Below are 18142 nucleotides of genomic sequence, written 5' to 3' on the forward strand. Positions count from 1 at the left end.
TTAATGTAATGTGAGGTGAAACACATGAAATTTGTATTTGTTATAAGAAAGAAGAAATGATAAAATGCTTGAAGTAAAGCCATTATTTCATTACCTAAAACATTGGAAGATGAAACAAGAAAACAATGATAAGGTGTCATGATGATTATATGGACAAATGTATAATTTTATGTTACGGGACGAATTTAATTTTAAGAGGATATAATTTTATATTTGAAGATGAACTTAAACTTAAAAGAATGAATTAAAATTCTAGAGGACGAAACAGATTTTCAATAAAAATTACATAAAAAAAATTTAAAATATATGATAATTTTAAATTATTAAAAAAGCGATTATCCCTGTTTAGTCTCCTCGATCTATCATGATGAAGATGACAACAAAATGAAAGGTGATAGATGGGGACAAGATGCAGCTGTTTTTTGAATGGGTACATGAGCTGTTTTTAGGCTACACATCAAACTAAGTAGGGACCAACAAGCACATGCACATGAAAACTCTACCACGCCTTTTTTTTTTTGAAAAAAATAATAAAAATGGTCTTAGGTTAGCACTAGACTATGGAATTTTGATCTTTATTTTATTTTAGTTCTCAACTTAATATAATTGCACTATACGAAACAAATTAGTAATGTGTGACAATTAGAAAAATAAAAAGAATAATGTAAAATATATATGTTAAATCTTGTATAGATTAAAGGGTAAATTATAAATTTCATTCCTCAATTTTCTTCTCACTCCTATTTTAGTCACTAATTTTTTAAAAATTTAAATTTAATCACCAAACTTTTGAATTGATTCTATTTTAATCACTCTATCGTTAAGTAGTTAATGACGTTATGACACGATAAACAACACCAAAATGATATTGTTTTTGAAAAAGCCAAATTTACTTTGAAATGATATTATTTTGAATCATCATAAAATCTATTTTCCCCTTTTCTTTATTTTCCTCTTTTCTTCTATTTCCCCTCTTCTTATATCTTTATCTACTCATATCTCAACGATTATTCGCCATGATTGACCATCGTCAATCGTCATTAATGACGACCAACGAATCTCGAAATTTTCTACCAAATTCATTCTATCATTCTAAACACGAATTTGATATCTATCGGCCCGAAAAATACCTCAGACTCCACGAATTTAACATCATAATTTTCTTTCCATAAGAAAACTTCTTTCTAGTTTCTAACAGCTCTTTTGTCGTATGGTTGAACCACCACTTGAATTGGATCCTAAGCATTTTGGTTCTAGCTTTTTTGAGTTAAAATTATCCCACATTCAATCTACAACTTTTATTGTCGGATCAACTTAGTAACGTTCGTATTTTTTGTGGGGTTCTAGTCATTCAAGAACTTGAAAAAAAAATGAATTTCCTGTATTAATTTTTATTTCTTCCATTTCCCTCTTATTTTAACCGTTCATATTTTTTTTGGCGGCGGAAAGTGCTGCAGTTTCTACGCTATCAAGATCTCGTTATTTAGTACAGCTTTCGTGATTAGGCCTCGGGATCTCTTTGTGATTCATCATCAATATTAGTCTTAGATATCTACTGCAAATCTACAATCAATCACTTTTCTTTTCTGGTACTTTGTACAAGCTTATGTCAAAAACTAAAAATACATATTTGAGATGGAGTCGAGTACTTATTTAGTGGCTTCTGTCAAAGTTATTAGCAGCATCTCTCTTGCCAAGAATAAATTATTCCGGATGGATCGAATGATATTGGGATGTAGTCGCACTCTCATAGAAATTTTAAATTTTATACCCTATATCATTAATATAACTTTCTAAAACCATATCCTCTCGTATAAAACCACGCATCTAGCCCTGAATTAAAGCGAAAGAGTTGACATTGAGGGCAATCCCTAACTTCCTGAACTTGAAGTTCAAGTTGTTGTTGTAATTGGTTTAAAAAGAAGGAAAAGGGATGGTGATTTTAATAGAGAAAATAACATCAGTGACCAAAAATGCCTTATAATATACGATTTTAACCAATTTTTTTTGGATTTGCCAAAATGACCAACAAAATCGCAATGCGAAATAAAAATCGCAACGTGATCTCCAGAATCGCAAATCAGTTCCCAGAATCGCAACGCGATTATGAAGAATCGCAATGCGATAGTACAAATTCGCATTGCGATTTTCCATAATCGCAACGCGAATATAAAAATCGCAACGCGAACATATAAATCGCAACGCGATTCTGACTATCGCAACGAGTATCCGTAAAATCGCAATGCGTATCCGTAAATCGCAACGACAATACGTAAAATCGCAACGCGTATCCGTAAATCGCAACGAGAATACGTAAATCGCAACGCGGAAATCGCAACGAGAATACGTAAATCGCAATGCGTATCCGTAAATCGCAATACGAATACGTAAATTGCAATGCGAATACGTAAATCGCAATGCGAATCTGTAAATCGCAACGAGATTCTGACTATCGCAATACTGAATTTCAAATTCGCAACTCAATTTCTGAATTCGCAACAGGATTTAATTTCGCAACACAAATGTTTTGGGTATATAACTACGCAGCAGCAGCAACTCATAACCTAAATCCCTAAATCGCAACTCATTCCATCTCCATCTATCACTCTCTCCGGCGACATCCGTTCCTATATCCAACGACATCCTTCCCCATCCGGCAACAGGTTTTAGTTTCGCAGCTCGTTTGTTTAGTAAATTAATTTACAATAATGAAATCATCTAATGTTGATCATGTTTGGATAGATTTGTGTTTTGGAGGGTCATGGGAGAATGTTCATGGTGTTTTACAATATATGCCTTTACCCATGAATCTTCAACTAAAACTGTCATTAAAAAAGTTAACTTATGAAACTCTAATGTTACGTGTTGCAAATAAATTGAATTTAGAGCCCCTAAGTGGATTTAGGCTATCTTATCAGAGAAATGGTAAAGTTTATTTGTTAACCGACAATGAAGATGTTGAACGATTCATTGTTTACATTAGTATTTCAAGTGATGATGTTACATTGTATGTTGTTGAACCTAGAAGTAGTGAAGTTGGGTCAGTAGCGGGTAATAATCAACTAAGTTTTTCAACCCCAGTTTATGGTGCTCAAAATTTAATGGTTCCACCACAATTTCATCACCAAGCAAATATTGTTTCACCACATTTCCAATACCAAACACAATCTCAAAACCCACAACCTTTCCCTAATCCAAATCCCAATCAACAAACAGAAAAAATTGTGAGTACTAGTCAGTATTCGAAATTTGATCTTGGTCAATACCCGGACTTTGATCTTGGTCAATACTCGGATTTTAATGATTTTTCAGAAGAAGAAACAGACCCTGGGTGTAATGATTTTGATATTGGCAATACCCGAATTTTGATGATGAAACAGCCGTTGCCGAGGAAGATGTTGTTGATAATAATGAGGAGAAAGTTACGACTGTAAATGAACATGTTGAACATCCATTCTGTAATTCATATAACACTGAAGAAGAAAAAGAAGAAGAAGAAGAAATCCCCAAAGAAAAGTCCCCGAAGAAAATGCCACGGGAGTATAACTGGAATATGCCAGAATTACTTCAAATACCGGAAGAAGAGTTGGTAAAGATAGCAGTTGATTGTTACACAAAAATTATTCGTATCAAGAAAGATGATTGTTTTGATACAAAGAAAGACTTGAAGATAGCTTTGTATACGAAATGTGTGGAAGATGGCTATCAACTAAAAGTTAACAAATCAAGCAAAGATCATTTCGAAACAAGGTGTATGATTGACAAAAACTGTATGTGGCGTATGATTGCAAAGAGGATAAAAGATTGCGAAATGTTTCAAGTTAGGACTTTTATTGATAAACATACATGTTCAAGAACCCAAGTTTTTTCCTCACCATAGATAGGCAAACAAAAAGGTGTTGGGTTGTTTTCTGGCTGAGTTAATGTTTTTGAATGGTAGGGTATATCGGGGACATGAAATTATGACTGACATGAATGCTCGGTTCAAGATTAGTATCTCATATTCTCAAGCTTGGAGAGCCAAATGTTATGCCTTGGAATTGTTGAGGGGGTCGCCAGAAGCATCGTTTGCCTAACTGTCGGCTTATTGTCACAATTTAAAGCTGAAAAATCCTGGGTCGGTAACTCATATCAAAACAGATAGAGATGGACGCTTTGAGTTGCTGTTTATCGCCATTGGTGCTGCGGTTAGTAAATCAATATAATTTTGTTGACTCATTTTTGTTAGTTACATGTATTTCACATTTAAATGATTATATTTCTTGTTGTATATGATTTTGTAGATTCGTTCGTTTATTAATCGCATGCGCCCAGTTATTATAGTTGACGGAGCACATTTAAAAGGTCGATACCTTGGAGTAAACTTATTAGCAGTAGCCATGGATGCTAACAATGGGATACTGCCAATAGCTTACGGGGTTGGCAAATCTGAAACCTCTGATTCATGGACATGGTTTATGGGGCATCTTAGGGATTGCATAGGTCCTATTAGCAATCTGACAATCATATCCGATAGGGCAAACTCAATTGACAACGTTGTTAGAAGGTGTTTCCCATATGCTTTTCATGGACTTTGTGGTGTTCATTTGTATAGAAATCTAAAATCAAGGTCTACTGGCATAAAAAATCACAAATGAACATACAGGAAGGCTGTAAAAGCTTATCGGGAAGTGGATTTTAATAAGTATATAAACTGTTTAAGGCGTGTTTTACCTCAGTGTGCTCAAACACTAGAAGATGTCGGATTTGAAAGATGGTCAAGAGTACATCAACTTGGAGTAAGATATGGTTTCATGACGTCTAATAGTGCAGAATCAATCAACGCTCTAAGTCATCATTCCTGGAAATTACCCATTACTATGTTAATAGAGTTTTTTCGAGCCTCTATTCAACAGTGGTACTACAAGAAAAGAAACCATGCATGTATAATTTCTTTAAATTCATAACTTATCATATATTTTACTAAGTATTATTTATTTAAATTTACATGAACATTGGAATATCGTGTTACACCATGGACAGAAAAAAAGATAACGAAACGTGTTGTGAAGTCAACGTCATGGAGAGTTGAACCATGTTCAAACACTTTGTTTGAAGTACTGGATAATAACTTAAATGGGCTTGTCGATCTAAATGCAAAGACGTGTAGTTGTATGAAATGGCAAACATCTGGTTATCCGTGTGGCCATGTTATAAAAGTTTCTCTTCATCTAAACCAAGATGATTCAAGCGCATACGCTATGGATTGCTACACTACAGAAGTATATCGACAGACTTATGGCGAGATTGTCTACCATATTCCACATCCTTCTGAGTGGGACATACCAGATGACTTACAAACAGTTTTGCCACCAGCCATGGACAAAAGGCTACCTGGCAAACCAAAAAGTCACGATCGTATACCGTCTAAGGGTGAAGAGAAGAATAGTCGGTGCAAGGAAAGTGGTCATACAAGGTTGACATATGGATCACCAGTGCCATCACAATCATCTTTTCCTCTACCAAAATATGGATCCTCATCAAAATCCAAAGCTCATATGGTGTCAAGCAAAAGGCAATCAAAATCGCAATCATCTTTAAAATCCCAATCACAACCGGCTTCACCTTTTGGGACTGTTAACTTAGGTGATTTTTAAATGCAAACGTTGTATTATGTTGATTTTATGTGTGAACTTTTAACATTTTCAGTTAGGCATGTATTAGTAACTTGAGTTTGAAAATTGCTATGATATGTTCAGTTGTTATCACTTATTAGGCATTCATTTGACTATCACAACACAGAAATGACGTTCGCAATCATCTTAATGTCTATCGCAACGCGGAAATTACTATCGCAACGAGAGAATCGCAATGCGAAATGAAAATCGCAACGTGAAAATCGCAACGCGGAAATGACTATCGCAATGCGAAATGAAAATCGCAACGAGAGAATCGCAATGCGAAATGAAAATTGCAACGAGGGAATCGCAATGCGAAATGAAAATCGCAACGCGAATTTAGTTTCGCGTTGCGATTTTAGTTTCGCGTTGCGATTTTAATTTCGCATTGCGATTCTCTCGTTGCGATTTTCATTTCGCAATGCGATAGTCATTTTTGCCTTCAACATAATGCAGATTGAAATCAACAAAATCAACCATTACATTTCAATCAATTAAACAAGAACAAATAAGAATTATGTTCACATCAATTAAACAAATCAACTTTTACAAATCATCTTTTACAAATCAATTAAACAATCAAAAAATAAGCAATAATTCTTATTTCCTCATCTACTATTGAATCAACTTTTGCAGCCATACATCATTTTCACGCAGCTCACTTGATTAACCTGCAGAAATCAAACATTTGCTCAAACAACAATTTCTACACATCTAAAACTTACAAACAACAAATTATTGAATTCTAGGTACTTAACCAAACATTTTCAAACCAAAAGCCTATAAACTTACCAATTGTTTATGGACACTTTCATAACGCGGATGCAGGTAGGCAGCGTCTCGCATATATCGCTCTAGCCATAAAATGCCAAAACCATAAGCCTACTGCACCTCTATCTCTATCGGTGGGAGGTAGAAAATGTGTACTTCCTGTCGTCAAACGATCCAAGCACATGCATACGAGAGGACCACAATCCCCTCTGGCTTCCTTCGTTTGTTGTGGTGCGGTCTCGTCTCTGCTAACTGTAATATTGAGCTTCTTTGGCTTCTTGTTTCCAGAACAAGTCCAATAATTTTATCACATCCAAGAATTTAGCCAAATGAGAGCTCCATCCCTTAATAATATCTCTTAAATCAGCCAATGATATGTAATTTATCATGCTATCATATACTATTGCCTTAAGGGATGGGAGCTGAAGCTCGACGAGAAGCCAATGTTTACTTTCCAAAACATGGATAAACACCTGCAATCATAAGTAATAATTCATTCATTTGCGCACTTATTTATGAATACCTTTAAACTCAATCTAAAATAAATACTAACCTTATCGACCTCCCACCATGCAGGATAAAGTTTAGCTTGTCCATTGCCCAATGCAAATGATTCATCTCGTTGATTCTTCAAGTGAACAACGTTAAAAGACGTCGGCATAATTGTATATCGTGTATTTATTTTATTTTTCTTAAGTTTCCTAATTATTAGAAGACGTGACACCCACACATCGATATGCTGTTTTACAAAAAAAAGACATATATTAGTGACTTACATAAATTTTTTTAAAAAAATAATCAAATTGAAATATAAGAAAAATATAAGACTTACCCATCTATCGAAATAGCCATTATCTTCGACCCCTAATAATACGCCCCACCAAGACCGATCAAGCAACAAATATATATATCATCATTGAGCTTGCATATGTCAGTGAAACACCCCTGGCTCCGCTCATGTGGATAAAAATCAACTACGGTCTTAGCCCAAAGGGTGTTATCCAGAATTGTGTCCGGTAGTTGTCTCCTCTCCACTTCAGATACCGGAATGGTACTGGCCGGTAACTCATACGAGAGCCAACTCTTATCCATCATGTCCGGCACGTCAGAGGGTTTCTCAAGAATCTTACATATGACGACATGTGAATCGGGCTCTTGAATGGTGGGAGGGACCTCTTCAACGATGACGGTGGCCTCTTGAACGGTGGGAGGGGACTCTCGAGGAATGATAGGGGCCTCTTCAATGATAGGAGTGGACTCTTGAGGGATGACAGGCGAGTCGGGCTTTTTCTTGCGGTGTCTTCGCACTATTGGGGTGTACGGAGACTTAATAGCACGTGCACGCCGTCTGATGCGTGAACTTCATCGTGCAAGAAAAACCCGACGTAAAGCATCCACCTTATCGAGCCGCTAAATAATTAAATACAAAAATAAGTAAATAAACAGACATGATATTTAAACAGTGAAAACAAAGACAAATACTAACTTCACAGTGTTAAAGAATAAACAGTTTAGTAGTATTGGCAGCAACCGAATAAATTTACTAAGCAATCTAAGTGAAATTGTTAATCTAAGTGAAATTACGAGTAAATTTATCATCAAGTTAAATATGGAAAATCTTAAACTTACCTCGTTGCGTAGAGTATGAACCTCATTCTACAACGATACTACCATCTCACGTAGAGCGGCAACCTCACCACGTAAAGTAGACACCTCCACACGCCATGCACCATCGTTATCGCGTAGAGTACCGATCTCCTAACGCAAGGCATTGACCTCATCACGTAACTCCCTTGACTCATCCCGTGGAGGTGGAGAACAGGGAGATAGAAGTCGTGGCATCTTTTCCGGTCGCCTATCATGAGGTGATGGTGGAGAAAAGGCTCGATGATGTGACGGGATAGGTGATGGCTCTCGTTGTAGAGGTGTATAGTCGGGTCGATCAGGTGATGGCTCTGGGTGAGGTGATGGCTCTCGAAGTGGAGGAAGTGGAGGAAGTGGAGGCTGCTCATCATTCGTGCCATCAAAAAAATGCTGACTAGCTTGCCACCAATCAGTGGCAAGCTCAGCCTCCGTGGGTGCCAGTCTCTGTAATGGAGTGTTGGCCTCCTAAAAATATAAAAACTCAAACAAAGTTAAACATCTACTATTAATAACTTGTTTATATATGATAGTATTTGTGTTAACTTACATTATTTATTGTCGCATATGGTATTAAGTCTTCCCAATCCAACAGACGTCTCCTCTTCCAGGAAATAGCCCTAGGAATATCATTTGAAGTTTTTAATGCATATGTCCGCATGCTGGGGAAAGCCTCGAATATCCAAATCTACAAACAATATAATAACAAACATTAGTAATTGTTAAATAATTAATTATAATTTTGAAAACATTATATATAAAATCTTATCTTAAAGGCCCAAACAAAGCCTGACAAAGTGTATTTCGACCCATCGCCACGCAAACTTTTGCGGTCATCAAAGGCAGACGACAACTTAGTCTAGATATCTTTCCATATATACGAACCCCACGAAAACAGATTCCAAGCATTTAGGTCCTCTACCAATAATATTAGCTCCTGAGGAATAGGTTGTATGGCCTCTCTGCCTAAAAAGCCGGCATACAAAAGTACTAGATGGCATACTCGGACAACATCGACGTCATTCATCCGAGTAAAACCATCTTTCTTATTAAACAATTTCTTCAGGTCTTCGACGTGTAAGTTCGACTTCTCTATTGACTCATCAGGAAAAACCTGTGATAACCATGATGGGCGGGTGATATGACGAGTGTACCGGCCTACATCATCGTGTCCAAATCGTAGACCAGTGATTAAGCAGAACTCATTCCGCCCAAAACAAGTATACGCCGGTGGAAAATAAAACCATATCTCTTCCTCACCACGTTGTATACTGTCGGGTAGATCGCTAGTCATGGTCTGAAGCCACAAATGGGTCAAATTAGCATCTCCACCCGGATGTTGTACTCTCAGCCATGGCCCGAAGCAGGTTTCCTCAAACAATTTTCTTTGTGCAGGTGAAAGCTTCGAAGCAATTGTATTGGCTAGGCTAACTTTATTCCTTAATGTCAATGAAGTCAAAAAAAATTTCTACAAAAATAATAAACATACCAAGTTAGATATACAGAAACTACACTGTGAAGATATACCAAAAACAATAAACATGAGTAGTAGTTTATTCTTAAAACTAAAATTTGCAACACTGTTTTGTCTTTTGGTTGAAATGAAAATCGCAACGAGAGAATGAAAATCGCAACGCGGAAATGACTATCGCAACGCGAAATGAAAATCGCAACGAGAAATTAAAATCGCAACGAGAGAATCGCAACGCGAAATGAAAATCGCAATGTGATTTTGGTTTCGCGTTGCGATTATCTCGTTGCGATTTTCATTTCGCGTTGCGATTCTCTCGTTGCGATTTTCATTTCTCTCGTTGCGATAGTCATTTTCGTGTTGCGATTTTCATTTTCATGTTGCGATTTTAAGTTTAGAAACTATTCTTCTTCTGCAAATTGAAACTTTAATGGATTGCATTACTTCAACCAAAAGACAAAATAAAGACAAATACTAACTTCACAGGGTTTAAGACTAAACATTTTAGTAGTATTGGCAGCAATCGAATGAATTTAATAAGAAATCTAAGTGAAATGGTTAATCTATTATTGAAATTACCAGTAAACTTATCATCAATTTTAATATGAAAAACCTAAAATAATGCAAAAATTTCAAAATAAAAATAATTAAAAAACTAACCCTCGGAGGTTGATTTTCCATTTTTGAATGATTGTGAGGGATTTCTGACCGTGAATGGTTGTGAGGGATTTCGCCGGAGATGGGGACAGAAATCTTCGGAGATGGGGACGGATTTCGCCGTAGAGAGTGAGAGATGGAGATGGGACTGAGTTGTGATTTTTTTTAGGTTTTAGGTTATGAGTTGCGATTACGAGATATACTGTGGACGGTTCAGTGTTCCGATAATTAATATTCGTGTTTGGAATTTGAAAATAAAATACGCGTAGCGATTATAATGGCGCTTTAAAAATCGCGTTACGATTTACGGATACGTGTTGCGATTTACGGATACTCGTTGCGATTTACGGATACGCGTTGCGATTTTACGTATTGTCGTTGCGATTTACGGATACGCATTGCGATTTACGTATTCTCGTTGCGATTTACAGATACGCGTTGCGATTTACGTATTCTCGTTGCGATTTACGGATACGCGTTGCGATTTTACGGATACTCGTTGCGATAGTCAGAATCGCGTTGCGATTTATATGTTCGCGTTGCGATTTTCATATTCGCGTTGCGATTATGGAAAATCGCAATGCGAATTTGTACTATCGCATTGCGATTCTTCATAATCGCGTTGCGATTCTGGGAACTGATTTGCGATTCTGGAGATCGCGTTGCGATTTTTATTTCACATTGCGATTTTGTTGGTCATTTTGGCAAATCCAAAAAAAAGTTGGTTAAAATCGTATATTATAAGGCATTTTTTGTCACTGAGGTTATTTTCTCATTTTAATATCATTATCGGCTAAAAAAGAGAGACAACTGATGACAATATTAAAGAGATTATGGAGGAAGATAATGAAAATAAATTAGGAGGAGGTTTAAATCATTAAAATATTATGAATTATGTATTAGAATGAAGATTAAATTATAATAGTATATGAAAACTGAAGGTGATTTTTTTATTATAATAAGTTTTTTATTGGAAGAGCAGTATTAATTTTATTAATTATCATATTATATGAGTTACTTTTAAAAAAAATAATAAACTGATTATATTTTAAATCAAATAATAAAATTCTATAATTTTATACGGTTGATTGGCTAAAAATTAAAGGGCTATTCAGATATTTTAACTTACTTATTAGTTAAATATATAAGTTTTATTTCAAAACCTGGCGGTACAATGAATTAGTTTGAAAAGGAAATTGCAGGTGAGGATTTGTTGGGATAGGAAACTCTTTCCAAGAAATGGAAATTTGGATTTTAGTTTCAATCATTGTTTGCTTGTGCCCTCTCCTTCTAATTTTGTATGTTTCCCAGGAAGGGTCCATTTAAAAGGCCGCGTTGAATCGAATTTGATTGGTGACGAAATACGTTCTATTTTTTTAAATTAAGGGTTTATAAAGTAATATTTATTTGATAATTAACGTTTAATTATTTTGTTATAATCATTGATTTTGAATTCGTAACCTCTAAAAATAATAACAATTTATTCTATCATTGAGATAAATATATTCGTACTTATTTCAATGTCATTTTTGAATTATCTAATTCCAACTAACACAAATCAAGAAAATATAAATATTTTTAACCATTTAATCAATTAATGATTTTTTTAATTTTAATTTAAAATAATATCAGATTTAAAAAACAATTAAAGTATTGTAGTTAATTTTTTTGAAGAAGACAAAAACTATAGAAAAAAAGAGCAAAAGATAAATATGGATTATTTGATGATCGTATTTCGTTAAAAGTTAACGAAGTTTTTAAAAATTTACTTAACAGCGTAATAATATGGCATATAACATTAATTAATCTAAAAATTTATTAAATTTACTTAACAGCATAATAATATGGCATATTACATGTGTGAAGCAAAACGCGTACACCAATCTGGCAAGCTTATTCTTCCGCTAAAATTGCACAATCACATGCCCATCAACGGCTGAGACTTCATCATATAACGTGTATAAAACTAAGTACCTTCCCACTCCTCACGCCACGCGTCACATCTTACATCCCGTGATTACTGCCGCACTCTACCACTTACCCGGTTAAAAAAAAAGGTAAAACATTAAAAGCGACGGCAGTTAAAACTTAAAATTCAAATATAAATATTAAAAATTGAAGAATCCAGTCAGTCCCCAGCTCAAAACAAGCTTAAAAAGCGCCATTCCCCCCCCCCTCTATCTCTTCCTTTACTCTTTCTCAAACTTCAGTTAAAATGGCACCGTCATCTCTGCCACCAGCGCCGCCGTCTTCTATGGTTATTGTTCTCTTCCTCCTGTCTTCTTCCGCATTGCTTTGTGAATCCAAGCTAAGCTTTGATTACTACTCGAAAACCTGTCCCAGTTTCAACAAAATCATGCAGGAAACCGTAACCAACAAGCAGATCACCAGCCCGACAACCGCCGCCGGAGCGCTCCGTCTCCTATTCCACGACTGTCTCCCCAACGGATGCGATGGTTCCATCCTCATTTCCTCCACCGCATTCAACAAAGCAGAACGTGACGCCGACATCAACCTGTCTCTCCCCGGAGATCCCTTCGATCTCATCGTGCGAGCCAAGACGGCCCTCGAGCTCGCCTGTCCCAACAGCGTCTCCTGCTCCGACATCCTCGCCGTCGCTGCCCGTGACCTCGTGACGATGCTTGGTGGGCCCTACTTCAAGGTTTACCTTGGCCGTAAAGATTCACGGTTGTCATCGGCTTCTTCGATAGAAGGGAAGTTGCCTAAACCCAGCATGGGCATGTCACAACTCATCAATCTCTTTGCTTCGAGTGGGTTCACTGTTCAAGAAATGGTGGCCTTAAGCGGCGCGCATACCATTGGGTTCTCTCATTGCAAAGAGTTCAGCTCAAATATCGGCAATGACACCCATTACAACCCCAGATTTGCTCAAGCATTGAAACAAGCTTGTGCAGATTATCCAAAGAACCCAACTCTATCTGTTTTTAATGATATCATGACCCCCAACAAGTTTGATAACTTGTATTACCAGAATTTACCGAAGGGGTTGGGGCTTTTGGAATCAGATCACGGATTGTATAATGATCCAAGAACAAGGCCATTTGTGGAATTGTATGCGAAGGATCAAAACAAGTTCTTTCAAGATTTTGCTAAAGCTATGCAGAAGCTAAGTGTTTATGGGATCAAAACCGGGAGGAGAGGAGAGATTAGGCGCAGGTGTGATGCTGTAAACTGAGCCTTTTTCAGCTTGTTAATTATATAATTTGATGTGGTTTTGAATTCATTTGAGAAATATTATCTATACTTGTCTTTGTTTTTATCAATTGTCACATTACCAGGCTTAAATTCATATACATATTTAGTTAATCTGTTTTCTGGGTTTCAGGGTTCAAATCTTTTGATTTCGTTGTTGTTCAATGCCCCTGTATTTAGCGAGTCTAAACACGTGGATAAAATATCAATGAAATCAGCTAGAAAGAAGCCTTCTTTTGGGGATTTTTAAAATTGATGATGTCGAATTGTTTAAGGTATTTTGTTTACTTTTGTCTATTCTCTTTGTTTTCTTCAAGAAATATGGCTTCAATCTTGGTTTATTCATCAAGTTGAAAAAGTTGAAATTATAAGGGTGAGTCTATTATCGATGTTAATATTGGGTTATATCGGAAATTAGTTAGCGAAATTAACATTTTCGGTAAAAAAATAATGTTTTAGATAACGTTTTATCGAAAATGTTAAGAAAATATTAATATTTTCGGTAAGACTTTCCCTAACCGTATATTAAGACTGCCGTACAACAAAACTACATGTTACCACGAGATCATGTTTCTTAAATTTTCTTTTGTATAATCCTTATTCTGAATCTTGTCAGAATTCAACAGCCAATGAAAGAAACCAACCTGATGTTGGATGCAGAGTTGGTTTGAGGATCGAAATTTGAAATGCCTTACCATCACCCTCTGCAGTTCAAAATTGAGGTTGAGTTGAATTGTTTGAGATGAGTGATTAGGTTTCAAACTCAATTATTTTGGTAAATTCCAGATTTCACCTCTTAACATTTTTGTACTCCTATTTTGACAATTTTTTTAATTTACTCATAAAACTTTTGATTTACTCTTATTTTGATCACTCGTAAATGGAAAAATGGCATCACGATCATGTGTGCTGATGTGGATTGTTTTTGTTTGACATGGAATCTATGTGTTATTCACATCATTTTCCTTTTTTTTATTTTCTTCCTCCAAAGATGAATGTTTTCTCCAACAATCACTTTAAAACTTTGAGTCATTGTTGTAATTACCATTATTTGACGTCTTCTCCAATTACTCAAGATATTGGTTAGCTCTTTTAGTTTAGATTTGACCTAAATAACTTTAAAAATCATAAAACTCAACTTCAAAACTAAAACTCGTAAAACCTTAAGTCACTCTTATCTATAATATCCATCATGCGATCAATGTGGAATCAAGATTTACAATATGTTTCACATTTTTTACCACCTTACTATTGGAATTTGGAATAATGTGCTTTATCATAAAAAAATTTAAAGAGAATTCAAAATTAGGGGTTTGAAAGTTCATAAAAATAGGAGCAAATTGAAAGTTTAATGGATAAATTGAAAACTTCTAACATTTAATGTTCAAAATAGGGGTGAGTAGAAAATTGAATAATGAAATTTGTAATTTATCCCAATTATTTATACACAAAGTCGGGCACATTTGAAGCAAGTGCCTCATTTATGCTGAATCCAACATCTTTAAGGAACAGAATAACAGATGATATGGAAGATGAGAAATGTCAGCTACATGGGAAGGAAGGGTTTTTGGCCAGTGTTGTTGGTTGACGATGAAAAGAAGTAAATTTATGTTAAAAAAACCACTGTAGAATAGACACATAACCTAGATGTTTGGAATCGACTGTTCCCCCCGGCAAAACTTGTTGAAGGCTACACTGCACCAACAACCAATTAAAACATTATAACTGATCAGACAACTTTGTGTCCTGTACATGAAGAACAAAAACATTTGGTTGCAATTTCTTTTGATGGTAATGCTAGTGGCTATCATACACTTTGCCGACGATATATGATAATACAAAAGAGTCGAAGTTCTTTCTTTATTTGAAGGGTCAAAGTAGATAGCCATCACTCGTGAGTTTTATATGAAATTACATATTTCTTTCAAGTAAAATTGAATCGACTTAATTAAAACATCTAATCAATTTCAACTTTAATTTTCTTTTATCCATGCTTAGAATACCTTTATATTTGAAATCATTCTCGGACAGACTTGTGCTCACTGCCATCAACATAAATGGCGACTCGTGAATTCTGGTGCCTAGATGATGGGCCCATGTTTTGTACTTTCCTTATGGTACCCACAATTATGGCAATCACCCAGCCTGCTTATTTACCAAGCCTCAACTTTCAGATGTCGTATTTCATTATGTTGATGTTAGTATATATTTGTATTGGTGTATTTGGGAATATCATGTTTAAGGTATTAATTTTTTCTTTTTGAAAGACCAGTGATTTTATTACCCAAAATGACAGCTGGGACCAAATAACGCCAGCTGGATATACATAAACAAATATAATAAATCAACAAAGAAAATGAAAAATATAGCCTAGTAACTGAAAAGTCATAAAAACAAAACAAAGAAATCCACCGTCGCACTTTCCCTGCACCTGATGCAACAAGAACACAACACCAGAGAAAGCTGAATGAGAAAAATCATCTAGCCTTGTGGTGCTACGCAAGATACTATAGCAAACATACAGGTGGAGCAATCAGACTAACGGACCAAAGAATGCTGATGTAATCTTGTAGCTAACTGAATGATTATGCTATGGAAATACGAATATGAGTCATGCATCAATTAACAAATTAATCTTCTATCAAGAATTAAACACTTAATCAGTTGGAATTAACTTCATTAAAAAAACCGATCAAACAGTTAATGAAGCAAAGACAATCGGCAACATACATCTCTATACGCTTAAGTTTACTTTCATAAACGCCGATGTTGAAGCTAAGGTAGCATGTAATCTCAACGATTTCTATTTCTAAAACTAATTAAGATCGACATACATAAGGATGAATCCATCTCTAAAAACATCCATTAAAAAGAACTCAGCTCATAAAATATTATTCAAAGCAAAAAATCATAAAGTATGCATTTCATCGTGCACCTTATGTTCAAATCCGAATAACAACATAAAATTAAAATATTCAAACTTAGAAAAGTGTCTCCCTCTTTCAAGGAAAGAAAACTAAGGAAAGCTTGAATCCCGATCAGTCGCAGCGCTGGTACACTCCTCGACGAATGGTTTACGCGTCCATGGTGGAGGTAGGAGAAAAAAAATAAAAAGGGTGGTTAAGGTTTTTCCTAAGATGGAAAAAGTGTATAGAAAAAGTTATATTTATAGCCCATCATAATTAAACTTTCCACCATTAGAGAAGTTCTAATTTTTCTGAAAATTCCTTTTTAAATTCAAAATCTTGCCTTTAATCCCGTAACTTATTACTTCCTAAAATTTATCCAGCCACCTTGTGACTCAACAGTTGCTGTAGAATCGACTCAACAATCTAGTCCAGCATCAATGTATAGCATCGGCTACAACATTAACAATGTCAGAGCATCAGTTTTTCAACAAAAATATTAAAATTGGCCTAAGTACCAACAATTCACTCACACTTTGCAAATGATGTAAAATATGCTAAAATACATCTAAATATGATCCTAAAAATGCTAGAGTGCAAACTTAACCTAAGTAAAAAGGATATTATTAGGATTTATGAAGCTAGATCGATCAATCGAAAATGTGCCAAGAGAGAGTGAATTGGATTTTTGAAAATTTAGGGAGTATGGAGTAAAAAGATAGGAAAAATTGCACAATGATTTATAGTGGTTCAACTTCCTCAATGAAGTCTGCATCCACTACCTAAGCTCATCACTTAGGATTTTCCAACAAATCCACTAATTTGTTTTTTTTTCTTTTTCAATGAAAAAGAGATAACATTTACAAACTCCTTAGTTTTTCAAAGGCTTAGCTAGAACCAAAACCCCTTTACAAATGTGGAAAGATGTAAACAAGAAAAACCCTTACAAGGTAGGTGTTTACACAATTTAGCTCACTCAAAACACACTATTTACAAGAGAAAACAAAGAATAAAGAATAAAAACTTTTCTTTTGATGATTAATGCTTGGATATGTGTTGTGTATCCTTCTTCAAGTGTCTTGAATTTGTTTTTATATGATGGAAATAGTTACTAGCCGTTTGGGAATGTTTGGAGCCGTTGGAAGACTATCTGCACATGAAGTTTCAAAACTTTGGGGAAAGTTTTGAAACTCTTCAAAAGAGTCGTTGGAAAAAAATGAACGTTTGGGGAAAAGTATCGAAACTTTATGGAAAATTTTGAAACTCTTGAGATAGTTTCGAAACTCTTGAAAAGTATCGAAACTTTTTGGGAAACTGTTTTGGAAAGTTTCGAACCTCTTGTAAATGTTTTGAAACTTCTGGTTAAATACACATTTTAAGGTTTTGATTGGACTTCGAATTATTTTTGAAAACTTTGAATAAATTCAATTTAATTCAAATCCTTTTTGGAGAGTTATCACTTTGAACCAGAAATATCCGTCTCAAAATCATCATATATGAAGGGTCTAACCATCTTATGTCTTCATCAAGTTGGGCTAGAACTCGATGATGAGCCTCATTCACCCAAAACCTATCTTCATCACCAGTCGAGGAATCTCTCTCCATAAGATGAGCATCAGCATTCCCCGAATGAGGGATAAACTGGAAAGATATTGCATACCAGGTATTTGCCAAACATTTCCCCACCGATTACAGCTCCAACTTTTGAGAGGTCCTGACCTTCGTCTATGAGCTTCTGAATTGTCGTTCTCTAAAATTACTCGATCGAAACCCAGATCCTTTGATAACTGAATTGCATGGATAATTTCAGTGCCTTCGAACGAAGG

General features: G+C 35.4%; 1 protein-coding gene across 1 annotated transcript; it reads left to right on the forward strand.

Moving 5' to 3' along the window:
* The first annotated feature begins 12342 nt into the window (after positions 1 to 12342).
* LOC120144385 (peroxidase 31-like) lies at positions 12343 to 13528 on the forward strand. Its single transcript, XM_039158452.1, has one exon. It carries the CDS (start codon positions 12413 to 12415, stop codon positions 13391 to 13393), a length of 981 nt encoding a protein of 326 aa, XP_039014383.1. The 5' UTR covers positions 12343 to 12412; the 3' UTR covers positions 13394 to 13528.
* Positions 13529 to 18142: the final 4614 nt, after the last annotated feature.

The sequence above is a fragment of the Hibiscus syriacus genome, unplaced genomic scaffold (genome assembly GCF_006381635.1).
Source record: "Hibiscus syriacus cultivar Baekdansim isolate YM2019G1 unplaced genomic scaffold, ASM638163v2 tig00110889_pilon, whole genome shotgun sequence".
Classification (NCBI taxonomy): Eukaryota; Viridiplantae; Streptophyta; class Magnoliopsida; order Malvales; family Malvaceae; genus Hibiscus; species Hibiscus syriacus.